Raw genomic sequence first — 22,638 nt, forward strand, 5'->3', positions numbered from 1 at the left:
CGCTTCTTTCAATGGCAAACCGGTGCAACAATGTTGTTCCGAAATTCGGCATTGGTGTTAAGCTTATGTGACTAAACTGTCATCAAAAATAAAACACAATGTACCGGTATTGATTTTAATAGTGACCCCCCCCCCCCCCTTTTAATCAAGGTCACCACGATATAGCAGTAAAGATATTGCTTTCAACATGGTGTACATACACTTCACAAAAATAAAATAAAAACCAGTTATGCATAAAATCAATACATATTTTAGTCTCTTTCTTGGTTGCGTTTACAGTGGTGTATCCCTGAGTAGACACATTACAAGATGAGACAATCTTATTAGTTATCTGAAAGAAAATCTGAATAGTTTATACAATGATAATGAATTAATAAATCCATCTGCAAACGACTGCATGGCTTAAACCCATAATGATTTAAATTGAAGTAAGTAGCGCTATTTAAATCTAACATTACTTTGGATGTGTAACAAGACACTCAGGTAGAAATCAAAAATTAAATGATACTTTTAAACAACGCAAATCTCTGAAATGTCAGAAACACACAACTTATACATACCTGTCAACTCATACGGTTTAGCCATAGTTCATATGGATTTTGTGGTGAATCTTACGTATATGGCCGTATCGCACAAATCATACGGATTCTGAAAATTTCCGGGGTTTTTTTCACCAACTCCAAAAAAAAGTAACGCAGGAATACAACTCTGAACACAGTAATGCCACTAAGTAGAATGATGATTAGACATTAACCAGACATTGTATTATGGAGATCTACAATAAATATAATTGAAAATTTTGTGTGTGGGGGGGGGGGGGGGGTTCTGCCATTATTTTGACATATAAAATGCTTTGGTATGTTATAAGGATTTTTTGCTCTTTATAAGGATTTTTTTGGTAGTTTATACAGGTTGGCGCTCCGAAAAGTTGACAGGTATGCTTATAGTACTGATGATTTGTCCGTGAATGCACGTACATGTACTGTGTTTCCAAAATATCTGTAATAAACACAATCATGTTGATGGACTTAGACCAAAAACGTGTTCAGTCAGACGTTGATATGATTTAAAAAATTTAAAGGTACATATCGTAATGTTTTGAATAACTTGCATCCTACATAAAGTAGATGTAATATATATAAATACCTCTGTTTAATGTAGTGATTGTTCAGTTTAATACTGCTGGAGCCTGTTCCATCTGAAATTCTGGACATATTGTCAGTGTTGAATGTCTTAAATAAATAATTTAATCAAATACTTGAATTAAAGTTTGGTTAATTATATTCAGTCCTCCAAATTGTCCAGAGGGGTGAGTGCAAATGGTTGTCAATGTCTGCCCTGTTATTGGCAGGTGTCAAGTCCAGGGTAGGCTCCAGCTCACAAAGGGACCCTGATAAAGATAAGTGGCAAAGAAACGTAGATGAATGGATGGAGAGAACATTCATTAAATATGCTGATGTGATTGTTTCAAAGCAGTACAGTATTGCACAGATAAATTCTTTGGTTGTGTGGGCGAGTCGGTGCCTCCTGATCCTGACATGGGATAGTCGTGTCATCAAGCAGGATATGTCAGCTCAGGCTGGCCTATCCGTCAGCGCCATCAGCAAGCCGAGGATCAGGTACAGAGAGTTGGGGCTCACCGTCAGTCCCTGTGACCTCCCTAAATGAGTACATTCAAATCATTGCAAACATCCGACTGTCAAATGCATTTGCATATTAGTGTTAGAATACTGAACAACTAGAATGCTTAAGCTTCCAGTATTTATGGTGAACACGTCGTGCTCGATTGTTTTCCACACGCTTGGCCGAAATACCAAAAATAAATGTAGAAAAAAATGTTTAATTGATTTGATATAAGCCCTCAAGAGGAAATTTAACTCTCTCTCTTGTATATTTGTGTTGCACACCACACAGAGAAACACATCACACACATGCAGGCATGCAAGGTGAGATGTCAGAGAGAATGTGGCGCGCAAACTGTTGATCTGGAGGCTGGGGTGAGTCACTAACCGGGTCAGTGACTAACCCCAGCCTCCAGATCAACCTGTGTCAAACATATGGCCCGCGGGCCGGAACCGATCAGGCCCGCAGGATAATTTAAAAATGAAAAATTACATTAAAGACACGGAATGAATATTTTTAATACGGTGCAATTCATGGATTATCCACTAGGGGACACACTGCTTTGATCAGAGAAGAAGACAACAGCAGTCTCTGTCACTGAGACAGACCTCACCCAACACTGCAGACGCTATCGAGGACATTTTATTCTGTACATATTTAATAGCACTCTCCTTAGTTTGTAAGGTGTAGGCAGGGATTACATTTAGATTTTATATGCACATGTGTCTTCGTAAAGTGCATTACTATATTTTTCAATACCAATTACTTGTTAAAGTTTTGTGCCTTTGTACAATCAGTGGGATCAGTTGCAATGCATAGATGTGAATGATAAAAGTAAATTGCACATTTGTCTAAGGAAATCTAAGGTGTTTCATGAAATGTTTTGTAAAAGATATGTTCATTAAATTTCAACATTTTCCTAATGTTCTTGTGCTTCTTTAGATCACAACAAAGGAAAGACATGATATTTTGGTTATTTATAGCATAGCATGGTATAATTTTAATGGTCCGGCCCACTTGACATCTACCGAGGCCGTATGTGGCCCACAATGTGAAATAACTTTGACATCCCTGGCATTAGTGCCTTACTCAGAGGCAAAAAGCCATCTAGCATCTTTTCAACAACCAGTTACCATTTTCCACAGGGCCATGTGTGTTGCGGATACATACTAAGCTGCCTGAGCTGCGATGGTTGGACAAAGACAACAACAGAAAACGTTGCTCGTAAACCAAATAAACGTGTTTAAACCGTTGCTGTCATTGGATTTAGATAAGAACGATAAGAAAACCTTTATTAGTCTCGCAGTGGAGAAATTCCCAATTCACAGCAGCAAAGTTATCAAAGGAAGAAGTAGAACAACAAAATATAGGAGCTGCTGGAAAGGCAGCCACTCTCGCTGCGCCATTTTGAAGTCAAAATATTTTATCATTGCAATATATTTTTCTCTGAGTGGTGTGAATGACAGGTGGGTACACACAATTACAGCAAAGAATACATCGTATCCAGAGAGGATTAATAATACAACACAGTTATTTAGATGGAAAATAAATGCTCCCAAATAGTTTTTGTTTATACGGGTACATGTGGGTATGTGAGGTGCAGATATTGTTTTCCATTTGGGGGCGACATCCACATAGCCGTTTGAATAATTTATAACAGTCTTCCAACTGAGAGTGTCAGTAAAGTTTTCTCCTTCCGCACTGGTAAACATAAATAAATGAATAAATGGCATGTGTGTTCCTCAGTAAAAAAACAGTCGCAACTTATTGATCCGAGAGACAGTAATGTAATGCGCAATAGTGCTGCTGTGTTGACTCACTCTGCTACTACCGATGCACAGACACTTGTTTCCAGACACCGTAACATTTGGTTGTTTGTTACCATTGCACCAGATGAAGCCATTTGGACTGGTACTGATTGAATGGCTTTTGGCGCAAAATAATGCAGTCAGACAAGCAAACAGTAATGGAATAATTTCCTTTGGTCCGTGGTAATGAATGAACCCGCTGATGACAATGCCTCAAACAGAGTATCCAAAAGAGTGTGACTTGAGTTGGGGAGCTTTCTGTCAATCAAAACAGCGCCCACCTCGGACACTGCATATGTTTACCCTAAAGTTGACCCAGAAGGAGATAAACATGCATAATAACTATGGGTTCCCTTACCAATTACAGATAGACTGATACATTTACCGAAGCTTGCCCAGTTGTTGTTTTTTTTAGGAGGGAATGCAAAAACTTTGTGTGAGTGCACACCTTTTGAAGCAAACAAAAACTCGACCTGAAACTTTGTCGCTAGTTTTTAAACATGCTGAATTAATTATCAGTATTGTGGCATGTTTATATTCTGCACGTAACCAATGAAAAAAGTAGAACACAGATTTTTTTAAAAAAGATGTAAAGAGTGTCTTCACCTCTAAAATCCACATGCCTGTCCTCCCAGGGCGTCAGCACCATAAAGAGAGCAGTCCTCTGAACATCTGACAGAGCTGTGATTTGCTGCTCTGTTACTGCAGCAGCCTGCTCATGAGAAAACATGCTTATCTGCCGCTGATGGAACACAACCTTCATGTGGTGAGACATGAGGACAAGAAAGCAGAAGACACCAAAAGAATTAGCAGAAAGCAATACAGTATTCACAGCGATGAAGAGCTTCCAGTCAAAGGAAGAATTTTGTTCAAGAGAAGTCAACTTACAGCGAACTTGTCAGGGGGAATCATTGAGATCGCCATCGGTGTTATTCCTCCTATTTGCTCTTTTACCAACGCTGACATGGCTATATCTGGGAGACCAGCTGTGAGAAGTTAATGTGTAGACTAAGTGTCGGGATTGAAACATGTACATGCTCTAAAGTACAATGTTGATTTGAAAATAGGAAAGGAAAAAAAGGATATGTTTTTTTAATGTCTTTAAAGTGAATTATTCTTTATCACAAAGCTGTTCCATCCATCCAATGTGTTAATATTTTTAAAATGATAATAATGCACCATTTTTGATTAAGATCAACAATGTTCGGGTGTACCTGTCGTCTCATCTAAAGTCACCTCGGATAGCCTCGTTCGTGACTCGAATGAGGACAAGTGGATGATGGACAGATGAATTTCAACAAATGTTTATCATAGGCGAATGCCAAGTACCTGCCAGACTTCCTATCTCAATGAAGACTTCCATCCCCCATGAACTGATGGGTCCAAAAGCCAAACTGTGGGTCAGCAGGCCCGCCAGCGCTGACAACTGTTCTTCTGAGCAGGAGAGCTTGAGCTGACCCAACCAGAGCACCGCCTTGCTACAACCACCAGGGGGAAACAGAGTGAATCAGTGAGATTCACGGTGATGAATTTCAAGATGTTCATTTGCTCACCTGAACTCAACAGCATTGAAAGAGCTCATTTCTGTTGCTTTAGCTCCGCACACCATGTATCCAATGGCTACCAGAATGCTGGAGTCAAGTTGGCTCGGGTTCAGCTTGGTGGAGTTCAATGTTGTTGTGAACAGTGCACCCAGCTAGGAAAAAAGTAAGTGCCGTCACCTGTGTAACGCTTTAAATTACAAATGCGAGGGATTTGCATCATGCCAACCACTGCAGATTGAGGTGAAGCACCGTGGCAAACTGAGTAGCCACCGTCCGTGTCATGTACTAGAGCAGGGGTGTCAAACTCATTTTTTTGTCACGGGCCACATTTTAGTTAACCTTTCATTTGGAGGGCTGTTATGACTGAAACCATACAAAGAAGTCAAGAATAACTGTTGATTCCACTATTGTTTAAATTACTATCATGAGGGTTTTAGTAACAAGAAAATGCAAAGGCTATATCTCTTATGTATTACATACAAAATTTTGGTAGACCTTTTAGAGAGGATCATGGAAGTTGAAATGTTTGAGCTGCTTTCGCGGGCCACATAAAATGATGTGGCGGGCCAGATCTGCCTCCCGAGCCTTGAGTTTGACACCTGTGGACTAGAGGAAGCTCGACGGAAACAATAAAATTGTTTTTAAAAAGTTTGCTCCAACTTCTATTGTCATCACATTTCATCACAGATGGCAAAAAAAAAGAGTACTCACACTCTGTACTTTTAGAAGTACGGGTACTTCTGTAAAAAAGACTGGTAAATGTAAAAGTAGGCTACTGATTAAGCTCCTGTACTTTAAGTACGGTACAAAATGAAAAAGTCATTTTCCTGTAAATCACATACAAGACCTATTTTGATATATTGCACAACTACAAAAAAAACTCTTTTATGAACTTAAATCGGGCTAAAAATCAATTGTCTCATGCTGTTCATGAAGAGCCAGCTCGCATTGGCTCAACATTTCTCACATACTAAAATTGGCTTACTGACAACAGACACCTTACCTGTATGTTTTTCACTTTGTTTTGTTTTTACATCATGTCATCATCCGCAGACTTTGAGAAAAATAAAAAGCCTATTTTGACAAAATAAGGACTCGAGACTACTAATATCTTAAAGTAGGGTGTAGAAATAAAAGGTCCAGAGGAAAATAAGGACTCAAATATCTGAAAAACTCAAGTAGAGTAACCAAAAATTTGTATTTCATTACTTCCCTATCGCTGCATGTGAAATATCAGATATTCCTCCCATTGTATTCCGGTAAATACGAAACAATAATCCTGTGTTTTATGGCAATGTGAATTTTATTTGAGAACGAGTCCATTCATCTTACAGTGTCTATATATCCACCCATCCATCCATCCATCCATGAAAGTAAATGCATCCAGGCACTTACCTGCTTGCTGCTCCACTCATTGATGGCGCCCAAAGAAGCAATGCTGCTCCTTTCAGTCGGTCGGAGCATACCGATCTCCTCTGGTGTCATTTCCAGGGTCAGTCGGCCCATCTGACTGATGATGGACTGGGAGAAGGACGAGACTGGGCCGAACATCTTCATTCCATTCCATTCGGCCAGCAAAAGAAAAACAAGGATAAAATGCAGACCGACAGTTTTATTGTAATGATGCTCACTGCAGTGTTGCAGAGTCTTACTTGTTTGACTTTTCCGAAGACTTGTTTACGTTGGTAAGATGCAAGATGGGGATCGTGGCCAATCAGCTCCAGGCAGTTTGTGAAGGCTGCTGGCGACATGCTTGTCAGGCTGTTAGTGGTCCAAGCAAATGGAGCTGTTGTCTGCAGAATCTCACATGTGGGAACCATCGGAGCCACTGTTCAGAAAATAAAAATGCCATATTTGTATGGATAGCTGTGACACATAATGCATACAGAACCTTAACTCCGTGCATTTAATTAAGGTCAGTGCAGTTTCCCACATTGCTTTAAAAACAGTGACAGGTTGGAGAACCAAACTGATGCTTACGCGACTGAGGATTTATCTTGAGGAAACCCAAAAAGAACTGCAGAACAAACTGCTGCTTTTCAGCAAAGCGCCTCTTCTCACTCTCATCTAAACAGTGAAGAGCCACAACCCGGCGTTCCCACCGGCGCTGGCTCAGGAACAGCTTCTCGATACGGCCAACAGTCATCAAACCCTGTTGTTGAAACACACGAATGATCACGGCGACGCACTGATGGTTTACAGGACATCACCTGATCCTGACACCTCCTGAGCATACAGGATATCATTTCAGGCTCTCTCTGCTTCATGGGTCATATCAAGTAACAATCCAAACATGTTGCTGTTGATTTTGGGACCTGATAGAAGAATTGGGCTTGAAGACAAATGCAATGAAGCTTTATAGCTCACAGCAAAACGGTTTAATTTTCTCTAACTCTCCAAAACAGGGCCATTTTACAAACGTTGAACTCACCAAAGAAATCTCCTGCAGTTGGTCCTGAGGAAGGAAAAATAGAAACCGATCAATCTGACTGAGTGTCATCTGGTTCCAGTTCTCCACCGCAGGGCTGAAGAAAAAAAAAACACACACACACACACATGATAGCTGCTCTGTACACAACAAATCATTAAGATTAAAAAAAAAATCCAGTAAATAACATTAAAAAGAAGAGCGGCTCCTTGATTGACTTGTAATTGGATGTTGTTTTATACCCGAATGCAGCAACTTCCACCAGCATACGAGCCACAATGTCCATCTTGCTGCTGCTGTAGCACAAGGTCTGGAGGAAATCCAGATTGTTCAAAAAGAATGCGCGATCCAGCTGGATCAGAATCTCATCTGAAACAAATGTGGCCATGATGTCCAGAGAGCGGAACGCCTCCTCGGTGTACACACCGCTGTACATGCCCTGTAGGCACAAGTGAAATGACAAACATGTCGACAGTGGATAAGTGACAGACTTTGAGTCAACAGTAATTTGAAAGATTCTGCACGGAAATCTTCTGACCAGCCTTTGCACCATCTTGTCCACAAGAAGCAGCTGTTCTGTTTTTGACTTCATGAAAAATGGAACGGGGTCCTGAATAATCATTTTCCGCAAAGTGTCCATCACATCTGAAGGAAACTTTTTAATGGTGCTCACCCTGGAGAGAAAAGCACAACGTCATATCTGAAACTACTGAACATGAAAAATGACTTGACTTGAATGATGTTGGGTTTTTTGTTTTTGGTTTTCTTGTCATGATCTATCAGTGAATCCATCCATTCTATTTTCTGCAACGTCTGAGGTAAGTGGAGCACATCCCATCTGACTTTGAGAAAGAAGCTTTGGTAAGTGCTGGACCGGTCACACAATCACAAGGCGGGGGGGGGGGGGGGGGGGGGGGGGAATCACATTCATTACAACAGAGTTTAAGAATCTTCAGTGAACCTAGCAATAATATTTTGGAATATTTCTGAAATGTAATTTATTTTTTAAATGTTAATTCATTAACACTGCCAATCCGATCCAATAAATGGGTGAAAACACCTTCTTTTGCAGGGGATAATAAATATTACTCAGATTTGACTGATACTGGTCTACAACCACAATGATAAACATGTTTTTGTTTTTTAATTATTTGTGCTTGTTTAGACCAGTACACTATTGTGCACGTCAACCTAATGTTAAAGGCTTACTTATAGTTTTAGGTTCACACTTACGGCATAGACAGGGCGAGCTCCACTCCTAAGTCTTCAACCAGTTCAGAGAAGAACTCAAATTGATAGAGCTCCTCGATCACGCATTTTTTCTGCATCGGGGAGCAAACAGTCACTTCAGTGCATTCTCGCTATCGCATGACTTGGGATGACAAGTGAGACAATTTTTTTGTCGATTTCTAGCTATATTTTACCAGTGACGTGTGCAAAGGACCGGGCTGCTCCCTGAGGAGGGCCAAGATTTTCCTAAGCGCTGCGGGTGAGGTATCAGCCCTGAAATGCTGCTGTAAGGCCTGGCAGCTCATGCCCTGTACCAGCATCCCAAGACTCCTGATCATGTAAAGGGCACAAAGACACAAATACACTGAGTCTGAAAAATATTGACACAATGATTGGCAGAACACAGAAATGAGCTATTCATGGTAAGTAGTCATGTTGCACACAGATGGTGTGTCAATGTAATTAGATTTGAACCCTTTCAGGGACAGCGGTTACGACAGCAGACAGCTTGTCATGTTATCACAGTGGTTCTCAATTACTTTCTGTCATGCCCCCCCTCGGAAGAGGAAAACATCTCGCGCCCCCCCCCCTTCCCCCCGCACGACTATAAATAGTATCATTTGTCTATAAAATTGTAAAAGTACACCTTTGCATAACACTGCATCCTTATTAACGTACAAGAGAATAAAAAAGAAAGAAATACGGACCAACTTACAACAAAGAATAAAACATTTAAAGTGCATCTGAAATTCAAAAATTACATTAAATCCTTAATTTAACTATAAATATTTTTTGACTGACCATGTCAAACCATACGATACTGAAAAATAAAATTACATAAGATCAATAACTAATAATGCATTCAAACTTATCACCAACATTATCTCAGGAGCACAATATTAAAAAAAAAAACTTTAACCAGCAAAACAAAAATATATAAAATGATTTGTGCTTTTTTTTTTAAATCAAAGATGATGTCTGGATTAATGGCTACAATGAGCACGTTTTACAATGCACAGCTTTTCGAAGCAAGGTTTGAAGCAGGACACAGCAACTCTCGGCTCCTGCTCAATGTATAATGGGACCTGTATTTCAGTTTACTGAAGTAGCAGTCGTGATTGTGGGCAATATTCGGCACGTTTTCGCTGGAAAAAAAACAACTCTAGCAGCTTATCAGCGTGATTGGGGTGTAATGTCTTTAAGTGGAGCTTTAATTTATTGAGCTTCATGCTGTCCGCAACCAACAATTTTAGACACGATAAGCTCACCGATCTTTCCTCGTCTGCCACTGTAGTCACAGTGAAGACAAGTGCGACATACGCCTCGTCTTATTTCCTCCCTTAGAATGCTCCCTGCGCAAACTCTGTCAATGAGAGCGTCACTGCTCCCTAACGTACTGGAGGTGCAACTGCACGTTATTTTAGGACAGTAAAAAAATAAAAAAGCATGTTTCCCGAGGTCAAACGCGCCCCCCTTGACGGAGCCTCGCGCCCCCCAGGGGCTCGCGCCCCACTATTTGAGAAACACTGTGTTATCAGGTTACAGGGTGCATCAAACGGTACAAAGTTATACTTACAGGAAGTCTTTGATCAGGCTTGATCTTGTATTCCGCTCCGTTTTTAGTATGGCTATAGCCTGAGGAAGAACATGAAAACATCTTATGGTGTTACATAATTGTGACATGCTGATTTGTACAACTTGCGAGAAGCTTCCATCGTCCCTTGCCGCGGTGAAAAACAATGGAAATCCGATATAGAAACACTTGACTTGTCTGTTGTTTCCATGCAAGTCTAATTCCAGCAACAGCGACACCATCTGCCCTTTACAATTTAATAATTCAGTAACTACTGTAGACACACACCATCTCATCTTGACAAATCTACGAAGGGTATTAGAAATGTGGCCACTTTTAAGCCAAGCAATGTTGAAGGAAGATGAGATGTGTGAAACCTGCTGTGTGTTCCACGCTTTAGAGGATACACTGGAGCTGTTGTCCATTAGTAGACGAGCTCTGGGCAGTACGCTAAGAAGGGGAGTGCAACAAAGTAGTGGCTCGACATCGTCCAACCAGAAGATCACCTCTGGAAAGCCCTGGTAAGAATAAAGGTAAATAAAATTGGCAAAAGTTGGCATACCCCCCCCAAAAAACCAACCAAACAAACAACAACAACAACAACAACAAAACTGCAGCAGTAGCCCATCATAAATATTTGGGCTTTGGAACCCAAAGATTTCGGATCAAGACTAGTTGCATACGGATGTCAGCCAATGCAACTCAGCTCAGGGGCAGAGTGAGGATCTGCAGGTATCCTCGCGCTGCCTCTGTTCGGATGTCTGCATGTGTGTGTTCTGCCGCTCTCTGTGTTGTGTGCACAAAAATTGCAGCGATTTAACCAAATTTTCACTTGAGGGATCATAACGAGTATAAACAACATTTAATTCAAATCTAATTCCAGCAAAAGCCTGTCTCTTCAGAACGTATCAAGAATTTCCATCAGATCGATCTCAATATAGCAAATAAAAAGGAAAAAAACGACCATTCAATTTGAAGGTTTCATACCCATAGTTTTGTGGCGACGGCATTTGCTTGTGTTGGACGGAGGCCCGCTGAGTGTTGCGCCAGGCCAGGTAGCGATGACAGCAGCCTGTCAGATGTCAGCATCAATAATGTCTCTGTCTTTACTCCTACAGTGATGGAGCCCAGCTCCTGGAGGCGACCTGGAGCGCTAAGCTAGATGGGGGGCGCATGGAGGGGGTCACGAAAAACAAAACCACTACGGAGCAAACCAACAACTTTTGAGAAGAAAAAAAAACCTTACTGCATTGACAGATGAGAGCTTATCAACAATGATGGAGGCCTGCAATGCATACGAAACACAAAGATCAATAAGAAGTGCACTTTGAGAGCACGAACAGGGCTGAAAAGATTTTGTGAACAGTGAGTGAACAGCTGCCTTCTCGGCTCTTAACCGACAAAAAATGCGGCAGTGGCTTAAGTTTGTGTTTCACAAACTTTGGAGCTCCAACATTTTCAAAGAATAAGCGATTTGTTTGTATTACGCAGAGGAAAAAAAAATGAGACACATTTTTGCAATTGTACCACCATTGTAAACAATGTGCTCACAATGTCTTGAGACAATGTCCGTTGTCTTGAGAAATTCACAGAAGCAATTTGAATTACAAAACTGAAGAAATCATTTGGCCATGACATACAATAAACATTACAGAGTGATCTGAAAAGACCTGTTTCTCCAATTTTCTATTTCAAATTGCTTCCAAATTCATTTTAGAAGTAAACGTTTGTTTGTTCTGTACATTGTAAAAGTGTGCTGTTGTTTTCTTTTTAATTTAGAAAATTATATTTTGTCGTCAATGTGTGATTTGTCATTAACATGTTATGAGAAATCTCAACAAACAAACAAAAAAAAAACCTCTCCCAACTCATTATTTGGTTTATCTGTTTATCACCAGGCGACACGGTGTTCCAAGTCATGGGGAATTTGACTGATTGACAAACCCACACTGAGTTTAAAACTGAATTAAAAAGTGGTTCACCATAACGGATGGAATTTTTCCTGTCTTGCCACAAACATCTTGTGAAATCCCGACGTTGTGTGCACCTCTCTACCTGTGCAGGACTGAACGACACAGCTCTGAGGGCAGGAAGTGCTGCAAGTAGCTGCAAGGGAGAAAGGCCCAGCAAGAAAGTCGCACCCAGGGAGGGTAGAAGGTGTGCAATGTCTGCCAGTCTCTCTGGACTGAGTGAAGATGGGATTTTTAACTCAGTGCTGTTCAGGAACAGACTGGAGGTCTGCAAGGAAACAACAGGCAAAGAAGCATGAAGCATACAGAAAGACTCCGAAGCAGGGCCCAACCGATATGGACTTTTTGAAGGCGATGCCTATTTTTTGGGCAGAAAAAGAAAATACACATTTCCGATTAATCGGCCGATTAAATAATATAGAAGGCATAAAACAACATTTCCCCCCTCAGTGTATTTCAGTGAGTGTCAGTTAAATGGGGATTTGCGCTATTCGTGTGCTGTCCTGGGACAGTTGACTGTAACTATATTGCAGGGATTGGGATTATTGCAGACTCTCAATGTTATTTATTACACGTGACAATTAGACATTCCAGTACAAATTTTAGCGAGGATCATGGAAGTTGATATTCATGATTTGCGTTCACCACACGTGATTTGCTTTAGCGAGCCACATAACATGACCCGAGCCTCGAGTTTGACGACTTGAGATCTAAACTCTTCATACATACCGTATTTTCCGGAGTATAAATCGCCTTTCATGTATGTTTTTGGTGTTGGATTTTATCAAATAAATTTTCCCCAAAAATGCGACTTATACTCCAGTGCGATTTATATGTTTTTTCCTTCTTAATTATGCATTTTTTGGCTGGTGCGATTTATAATCCAGAGCGACGTATAATCTGAAAAATACGAGGATTAAGAATAAAAGGGCATGGTAGAGACGCATGTGTAATAAATAATGAGGTCAGTATTACATACGCACATCTGCTGTATAAAATCGGGAATTTAAAAATATTTAGACGATTCTTCAACTCCAAACAAGAACTATAATTGGCTGATTTAATCGGCTGGCCGATTAATCGGCCAGGTCCTTGTCAAACACCTCTTCATTCAATATCCTGAAAAAGTGTTAAAATCTTTGACTGATACCAAAACCGAAAACAATCATTTTAAAAATGCAAACCAATTAACAACACAAAATAGAGAAGGCATCCCAAATCGACGTGGCTGCTCCTTACCAAGTGACTTGGTAGGGTTAGTCCGTCGTGAGTGCAGTTCAGGATGACATCCCAGATTACACTGAAGGCCTCACTGCCTTTATATGCCAGGAGGTCACTTGGCTCTGCTTGGCAGGAGAGACTGCCCATCCTAACACCACAAACACAGAGTCAACAGCCCAATCCTGATAGGAAATTACATCTTGAGGAATTAATCGACAACGCTTCAATTTGGTCATCCAACATCGGGTACAATAGCACAATCTAATGACCTCTGACACAAAAGATTTCTAATGTCGCATCCCTTTCATTCAGCCAAATAATGTCACTCAAATTTTATGACACAGCACTGCTGTGCACCCGTAAAAAGCACAAACACAAAAATAAATACATTGCTTTATTAACATCTTTCTCACAGTGTCAATCAAAACTGAACGTTATAATATTTGTGAAGGCAGAGTTTTGGATGAAGCCGCCGCATTGGATCTAATTAGAATGCAGATATACTTCATGAAGTGTCCGGTGAATTTAAAGTACACCTCATGCAATACTTGAAAGAAAAATGGGTCCAAAAGTAATGTTTAGAAGTCGTAAGTTGATCGAAAGTTTTGCAGGAGCCTCTGCAGGATTGCCTGACCTGATGAAGTCATCGGCAGTCAAGTTTCTGTAGGTGCCGATGATGCGCCGTGCGACAAATTCCTGCTTCAAGGAAGTCAGCCTGTTCCTTTGCAATACATCCAGCCCATCTAATAGCTAGGAACAAACAGAATTAAGTAATCATTCGAAACTACAGCTCTGTTCAGCAGAGAACAGGCCCTTCAACAAGTCCAACAATATAGAAATCTTTTTTTATGGTTTCATCGCACACACCCTCCTCAAGTGCATACATTTTAGAAAAATTATGGAGATATTTTTTTGTTATGTTAACAAAGGTGAAGGCGGCCCGGTAGTCCAGTGGTTAGCACGTCGACTTCACAGTGCAGAGGTACCGGGTTTAATTCCAGCTCCGGCCTCCCTGTGTGGAGTTTGCATGTTCTCCCCGGGCCTGCGTGGGTTTTCTCCGGGTACTCCGGTTTCCTCCCACATTCCAAAAACATGCATGGCAGGCTGATTGAACGCTCTAAATTGCCCCTAGGTGTGAATGTGAGCGTGGATGGTTGTTCGTCTCTGTGTGCCCTGTGATTGGCTGGCAACCGATTCAGGGTGTCCCCCGCCTACTGCCCTAGTGAGGATCAAGCGGTTCGGAAAATGGATGGATAATAAAGGTGATTCACATTATTATTATTATTTACTGAGGTTATCCTTTTATCCTTGACAAATGTCCCACAATTTATGAGGGAATCTAGTTTTATTTATGGTATACATACAGTATATCCGGCCAAAAATAAATAAATGGGTAAAACACATTTTTTTTAAATTCAGGTAGTTGTAATTTGCTTGTAGAACATGATTGTTAGTTTTATTAGTTTAGATTTTTGTTGAAAATGCCTCGTTTTAGTCTAGTTGTTCTTGGTATAGTACAGTATTGGTTTTTTTTTTTCATTTTAGGAGTTGTCAAGTGCAAGAAAAAAAAAAAAAGAAGTCAGGAAGTATTGTATAGGAAGGTAAACGACAATTAGCAAATGACCTTTTGACCTTCCTTCTTCTTTACGGACGTGCAGCAATAACAAATTCGATACACTTAAAATGAAGACTGAGAGCTCATGTATGATATTATACAATACAATACATCCTCATTTATATATTGATTGACAAAACATAGACAAAGGACATTTTCGCTATAATTGCACTTCTAGTTACTTTTCGATGTAACATGTCGTTTCAGTTAGATTTTTTTTTAAACAAAAATCTTTTTGATTTTATTTTGTTAACAAAATGTTTTTTTCAGTTTAATTTTAGTTATGAATATACAAATGAACATGATGAACATGCAAATGCAACTATTATATTCTGAAGTAATGTGTTGAGGTCTTTCAAAAAAAAAAAAAAAGCTGTGCGCTCAATCATGGGGAACACAAAGGTATAGTAGCTGTTCTATGTCCTGAGACAAATCGAAGTGGCAGAATCATGTTTCCCCACGTGGTGTCGGAGATCAAAGGACTGTTACCTGAGCAGGTGAGAGGTGTTGGAAGTTGTGGAAGGGCAGGTAAGTTATCACGTTTCCAGTGTCCCTGATGAGTGACTGGTGAGCTTCAGTGATATTGGAGGGGGGCAAAATTTTACTGTACCACAATCCAAAGGCTCGCTGCTGATCAGCAGTCAATTGGCCCAACTTGCTGTTTATGGTTTCCCTCCTGGAGAAAAAAAAAAACAGAAAAAAACCCATCTTTCAATTTGTACAACTATGAGACTTGAAACAGTTAAACGCCTTACGATGCATTCATGTAAAAATCTGAAACTGTGAACATCAGCGCCAGATAAGCACAAAAGTGTCAACTGATGATAAAAATAAAGCTTTGGTTAACACTGTTAAATAAATATAAATAACAATTTGGCGGTGGTTTAGAGTAGCGTATAACTGTTCAGCATTATTTGGGTGATACTTTAGTATCTTATTTAGCTACTGGTACGTGGAGCAACATAGTTCACTGCCACTATAATTATTATTATTATTATTTTAAAAAACAGCCCAATGAATAAGTGAAAATGCCAACATCCCTAATATTGGTTCTCACCTGAATGCGTAAGGGAACTTACTGAGGTGAATGGTGATTATACTGTATACTAGTAAATAATGTAGTAAATAATTTAGTCTCCATTTTCCTATGAAATAGGATGTGTGGTGCATTTATAGAAGTTTAATTTTGGTGCTAATCAAAATAGCACGATTCAGTGTCCGCGGGGATCCGCGCCCTATATTCAGTCTTGTTTCATGCCGAGATTACTGTCCATCTGTTGTAGGTTGAATAAAAATGTAATCAAGGATTGTGTATATCACTATGTCAGTGTGCAGCTTAAATACGGCGTCTCGTACACATGATGGTTGTTTTGCAGAGAAGGCAAAGTGTGGATGTCAGTCGGACGGGCCGCTTTGAAAAGGGGAGCCAACTCGGAAAACAGACTTCCATCCTTTGCCAGATGGCTGCTGAACAGCACGGATGTCAGGGTGGACAGGTAGTTCTCTGTCAGCTGGCATAAGACAACAGGAGAGGGACATTTTATGCATCGTTCGCACCATAATGTCAAATGAAACGTTAAACCGAGGAAAATAATGCGAACAACCTTCAGTGTGTCCTTATTTCTTGTGTAGTATTGGAGGATCAGCCTGAGAGTTGTGACGTGCGCAGCACGAAGCACTGACTTCAAGCTGGCCGATGGTATGCTGAAGTATTCCTAAAAAGACAAAATGGAAGAGAAAGTGTGTCAAAACTACCCTGAAAGGACAGAAATCAAGAACAAATCATTCGACGTGTACCTTAACGATGAGATTGTCATTACTGGTTCCAACCTGGGCTGTCTGCATCAAGCTGGTCAGGACTGTCTGCAAGGGAGGACAATCACAGCACAGCACACAGCAAGGCAGTTGAGATGACAAGAGAGTTAAAGCGCACCAACCTGTTTGATTTGATGTCATAGGAATAGCACTTATCAGCAAAAAACTAATCATCTTTATTTAATATGAATTAAAACCTAAAAAATGAAGTATGGTATCAATCTGCCTCAATTCATGCTGCCTCATCGTGTGGATGCAGAGGGAACATTTGCACAAAGGTCAACGTGTGAACACAAGTCTCAAGAATTGCTGAAGACGATATTTTTGAAACACAAGACTGTTGATAGAATGCAACAGACATATTCATCCACGCGAATTAGTCTCCATCCGGACACTGTCGGGCGCATATTTGCATCAGGGATTGCAATGACTCCCTGAGACCTGTCAGCAAAATAGTCTTGAATTCCTTTCTGTTGGTCTCTGTGACATTTTGTCCGTTTTGCCTTACATTCTTATTCTTTTCAACAGAGAGCAAATTATTATACGCACGGGACGGCATTATTACAAGTATGTACAGTACGTGATATCATAGCAGTTGCACTAGAAAGCAATCTGATTCCTCTGCCAACCCCTTTAAATGTTCATCCTCTATTTCGAAGTATAAGGGAATTAATGAATCATCTTAGCAAGGCGCCGAAATTATGAAACAATGACAGTCTTACCCCAAAACACTGCAGCAAGACCCTCTTTTTGTCAAAGTTGTTCTCCCCTTCGAGATAACGAACGACAGCGTCGAGGACGCTATTGCGTATGTTCTTGGTGACATGCAGTGAAATGTTCTGGACCTCCTCTATTGCTAGCAAGATGACAACAGAAGTGCCGACTGCTTGGTTCAACACCGCAGCTACGGATGGCGTCACCAGATGAGCCACTCGGGACCTCAGACCGTCTGCCCAGCAGCGTATAATCAATCGCATGAGCATGTTCTGGCTTGCCCCAGGCCTGCAGGCTGCGCTGAAGTCAATAGGACAGGTCCAGTTGAAGTGCATCACTAATTGTTTGGCCAAGCAAAAGTCCTCCGAGGTTGTGTTATGAGTGGTGTTGGTGTCGGTGGCACATATGGTGCTCACCCAGAGGCTAATGGGCTCATGTGCCAGCGAGTCGAGAAGGGCAGGACTGGCGCAAATAGATGACACAAAGTTGAATTGATCATGCTCCCAGCAGAGAGTCAAGAGCGCTGCATCCGGAAGGGATATATTCCAGGTGGAATACTGGCACTGCTCGTCAGGGTCGAATCCTGAGACATCATCGTCTTCCCCTCCATCTACACCCAGATTTGAATGGTTGGCACAATACTTAATCAACCAGGTGTTGTTTTGGTTTGCCATCAGGTTCTGCAGGAGTGTCTCATTGGCGCAGACTTTGGAGGTGAAGTTTTTGGAGTCCGTATCAGCGCAGAGAGCCAATTCAGTCATGTCAACAAAGATGGGGCGAGTCCATTCGGAATACATGCACACCTGAGGAAGAGAAAATTTAAAAAAATAAGCTGAAACTAATTCGAGACATACTGATAGACTGGATTGAGCCAGTTAAAGCACACACCTGAGGTATATCCTCGATTTCCTCAGTTTCCTTGTCTGCGCACACTGTTTTCAGCCATTTGTTCTGGGGATTCTCTAAGAGCTTTTCAAACAAAGTCGCCTCACAGCAGACATTCTTCTGAAAAGCAAGCTGGTCATGCTGCCAACACAGTCCGACCACTGAATCGTCCACCTGCCGATTCTTCCACGAGTGGTAGTCGCACCAGTCCAAAATTCGAAAAGGATGCGGAGCCGCAGTGGGCGGGAAAATCAAAGCGGCGCTGCAGTGATCCTCAAGCCAGGCATTGTCCTGATTACGTAATAAGCTATTTAGAAGGGTTCCGTTAGCGCAAACCTTCTCAGCGAAATCTGCGGGATCATTGCGTATGCACTGTGACAAGACATCTGACGTCAGTTGCATCACATCTTCCCACTCGGAGTAGTGACAGGAGGGTGACAACAGTGGATCCGAGCTAGGAAATGGTGATGGAAATGGCAAAATTGTGCAGTTCGGCATGAACCTCACATTTTCTGGGTTGGAGGATAATAACGTGAAGAAGCCAGTATGCTCGCAGATGAGTTTTGTAAGTCTTGGACTGTCCAGGCTAACGCAGAACTCCAGCAGGTGTGACTCTACCAGAACTGTAGGTTGATCAATCCACTGGTGGTAGACGCAGAACTGATCCACCAGGTAGCCGCGGTCCGCTGTGGAATTTGCACAGAAGCCATACAACCAACTGTTCATCCGGTCTGAGAGCAACTTCTTCATCAGTAAAGTATTATTGCACACATGCTTCACAAACTCCTCCCGTTCGTTGTCGCTGCACAGAGAGACCAGGGCGGCATCCACCACCTGGTTTTCTAACCAGCTGCTGTAGTTACAGACAAGCTGTTGGAGGTTGGGAGCTTCTCTGGCTTTTCGGGGGGGCGCGAGGGAGGCGTGTGGGCTGTTCACCGGAAAGTTCGACGTGTCTCCAACGTCGCACTCCGATGACCTGCCAAGGAGCGGTGACACCAGCGACTGAATAACATAGCACGTATTGCTCCACACCAGTTTGACCTGCCGGGCACTGAGCGAGTTGAGCGCCTGACACAAGGCGAGCACCGATGTGGGTGTTTGTGCTCTCGATCCATGGAGAATTTCACCACAAAGTGTATCATTGATGTCGGACAGATTTTGGCGATCACATCGAAGCAGTATGTTGCGGCTATTATCAGTGACTGCCTCTGGGAGACTGGATTCGCCGGAGGCAGGATTCGGGCATTCTGAACCTGGATATGTGCACGCAGAGTGTTCTAGAGGCAGGAGGGTCTCCAGAAGGATGTCGATAAACGAGTTGGTGAAGGACCAGCTCACGTTGTGGTTCAGTCCCCTAAACGATGTAAACAGATTCAACAAATTTGTTCAATAGCGGGGAAAACAGCATACAACTTTAGTGAGCTCTACTCTGAGAAATATGTGTTTGACTTCTTGGACTGGAAATGTAGAATTAAAAAAAAAAGCAAAAATAATTAGCAATATCGAAATTCACTCAAAATAGAGTTATGTCTAAAATTTTCTGTGTGACCAGCAGATCTAAAAAAACAAAACCCTACTGAATACATTCCAATAAAATACACAATGTGGAGAAAGTACCCTGGCCATTTTGGTGCAAATATTTGCTTGTTTTTATAACGGCAGGCCTTTTTTTTTTTTTGGATGGGTTTTCAGAAGACTTCAAAAGTCAGATGAATTGATGTATCAGGGAAATGCACTCACCACATTATGAGTTGCTGGAGATTTCCTGAAGTGATGGAAAACAAAACGTTTTACCAATAAAAGTTAGACCACAGTGAACATTTTGTTGCAATTATACTGTTAAGACAGGTTACCTTGCTCGCAGCTCTCCCTTTCCTTTGGAGATGGAATTGCTATTCCAAACTGCAATGCTATTTTCACATAGTCCATTGGTACTTGGATTAATGTCGCCATGATGTTGGACATGTACGTAACAGCGGCATCCACCACGCCACTCACTGCACTCATCAAAGTCCCAGATAGTGGTGAGCTTTTTAAGATGGTAAAAAATGTCTGCTGAAAGCTGGTCAATGTTGTGGCTGCTGATTCTCCCACCCAGAGAGAGGCGTTCACCATCTTATGATCTGCATCTGGTGCATCACTCAAGGGCGAACATGTCTGGGATCTCAGAGATGATAAGAAGGTCAGCAGCGGTTTGCCTAACCCCAGAGAAACTGTCTTTGTGAGCTCTGCTTTTGCTCCACAATCTTGTCCCTCGGATAAAATGCAAACTAGAGTTTTGGGAAAGTCATCCACAAAGCCCTCCCTTAACAGCGGTTGAAAGACAGAGTAGACATCAGTCAAGACGCCAGAATATGAATTCAAATCCATGTAGGAAGTGTCCGAGCTACGTGTGTTTGCTTCTTCATCAGACAAGTAATGCATCTGACTAATAACTCTTTGGATGTCTGCTTCTAAACTGGTGGTCTGGCTCACTTTTCGTTGTATGAGTCGGGATTGTGGTCTCACTTGATTTGCATCACTTATGATCCCTGCAAAAACATAAGCAAACATTCATGTCAACTAAATTCATCGGGAATGGACTCAATGATATTTGCTGTAGATAGCTCATCACGAAATGTCATAAAATGATCTTGCATGGAGAAAATAAAGGACACACAGATTGATATACCTACAGCAACACTGAATCACACTAGCGGTTTCCAATACTTATTTTACCAATGACTCACAATTTTGGAAAGAGCATTCTTGTGCAGCTGCACTCTAGACACGTGAAAAGTACCAAGTTCCACGCAAATATATGCTGCTGTATTTATCACAATTATAAAATACTCTGGGGCAACACGGTGGTCTAGTTACATGTTCTCCCTATGCCTGCGTGGGTTTTCTCCGGGTACTCCGGTTTCCTCCCATATTCCAAAAACATGCATGTCAGGATGGAACACTCAAAATTGTCCCTAGGTGTGAGTATGAGCGCGGATGGTTGCTCGTCTGTGTGCCCTGCGATTGGCTGGCAACCAGTTCAGGGTGTGCCTGAAGACAGCTGGTATAGGCTCCAGCACCCCCCGCGACGCTAGTGAGGATAAAGCGGTTCGGAAAATGAATGAATAAAAGATATAGCGCAACAGCTCTGATCACAAGCTGCAATTGCAGACTGCTGAGCGCCAACAACTTCCGGTGACGCAGTTCACGCGCCACCTTAGGTTAAAGATTTACCTGTTTATTTTATTTTTTAAATACTTTTTTGTGAAAATAAGACTGATAAGATGGTTAGGGTGCAGTGTACATTATTAACACAAAAATATATTACAAACATGTACAAAGACACACAAATGGTCGTTTGTTTTTCTCCTCGACACCTCTCGCAATCGACTTGGGACCAGTCCGCGAGCTACTGGTCGATCGCGATCGACGTAACGGGCACCCATGATTTAGAGTTCCTGCATGTTATTTAATTTTTTTTTAAATTTTACATTTAAGCAAATCTGCTAATGTTTAAAGTGTGAATGTGGCATGCAGTACAATTAAATAAAATTGTTGTTCGTCATTACAGTGGTGCCATTTATTTTCTATCAATCGTACAGTACAATATTGTCCGTACTTACCTAATAGGATGTACACCGTGAAAGCAGACCACATTGTTTTGCAGTGACCAGCGACCACCCCACAAAGACACTGAAAAGAACGTGTCTAATATCCGTCACCTCATAAAATATGAAATTCAACACAAAGATCCGCAAAAATCTGGTTAAGGTCTTTGACTTCCATGATTCGGGGGCTCGATACACTCCTCTGTAGACACTGACCGACCTGCAACTTGACAAGCTGTGTAATTAAGGAGACAGCGGTTGTAAAAAAAAAAAAAAAAAAAAAAAATGAGTGTGGTGTGAAACACAGACTGGATTTGAGTTGTAAGACATAAAATATTAACAAGTAATGTTGATTGAAGTGTTGTCAGAAACCCGAGTCCTGCCAGGGGACACCAGACTGGCTGCAGGGACTGACACGACATCTGTCGAAAGGAGTTCATGAGGAAGGAGCGGTCATGAGGCACGTGCTTCCTTCTACATTTACATTGTTATTAAGATTATACAGTCTACTGCAAGGGGGTCCTCAGTGCAATCCACTTGAAAAAAATATTGGAATATCTGGCTTTGAAATGTCAGGTTGATAGTTCAGGTCATTGATAGATATCAGTGTTGTGTAAAAATT

General features: G+C 41.4%; 1 protein-coding gene across 1 annotated transcript; it reads right to left on the reverse strand.

Annotated features, from left to right (window-relative positions):
- Positions 1-188: 188 nt before the first annotated feature.
- Positions 189-22,601, reverse strand: strc1 (stereocilin 1). Its single transcript, XM_086106869.1, has 29 exons — positions 22,032-22,601; positions 20,280-20,957; positions 20,167-20,191; positions 18,430-19,780; positions 17,550-18,344; positions 16,810-16,875; positions 16,617-16,727; positions 16,369-16,523; positions 15,502-15,688; positions 14,032-14,147; positions 13,416-13,545; positions 12,262-12,444; positions 11,453-11,491; positions 11,194-11,364; positions 10,584-10,724; positions 10,210-10,268; positions 8,828-8,963; positions 8,637-8,725; positions 7,942-8,077; positions 7,646-7,842; positions 7,407-7,500; positions 6,956-7,127; positions 6,628-6,803; positions 6,371-6,526; positions 4,985-5,127; positions 4,761-4,909; positions 4,320-4,417; positions 4,038-4,188; positions 189-1,660 (listed from the first exon to the last, which is right to left on the reverse strand). Exons 1-29 carry the CDS (start codon positions 22,063-22,065, stop codon positions 1,575-1,577), a joined length of 6,024 nt encoding a protein of 2,007 aa, XP_085962995.1. The 5' UTR covers positions 22,066-22,601; the 3' UTR covers positions 189-1,574.
- Between the last annotated feature and the right edge of the window lie 37 nt (positions 22,602-22,638).

Source organism: Hippocampus guttulatus, chromosome 3 (genome assembly GCF_054856545.1).
Source record: "Hippocampus guttulatus isolate MCC_2025c chromosome 3, RoL_Hgut_1.0, whole genome shotgun sequence".
NCBI lineage: Eukaryota > Metazoa > Chordata > Actinopteri > Syngnathiformes > Syngnathidae > Hippocampus > Hippocampus guttulatus.

Coding starts and splice junctions, on each gene's coding strand:
- strc1 (XM_086106869.1), bottom strand. CDS start 22,065: ATGTGGTCTGCTTTCACGGTGTACATCCTATTAG. Junction 8,726..8,827: donor GTCCTTTGCACACGTCACTG/GTAAAATATAGC, acceptor TCCCCGATGCAG/AAAAAATGCGTGATCGAGGA. Junction 8,078..8,636: donor GAGCTCGCCCTGTCTATGCC/GTAAGTGTGAAC, acceptor TTTTCTCTCCAG/GGTGAGCACCATTAAAAAGT.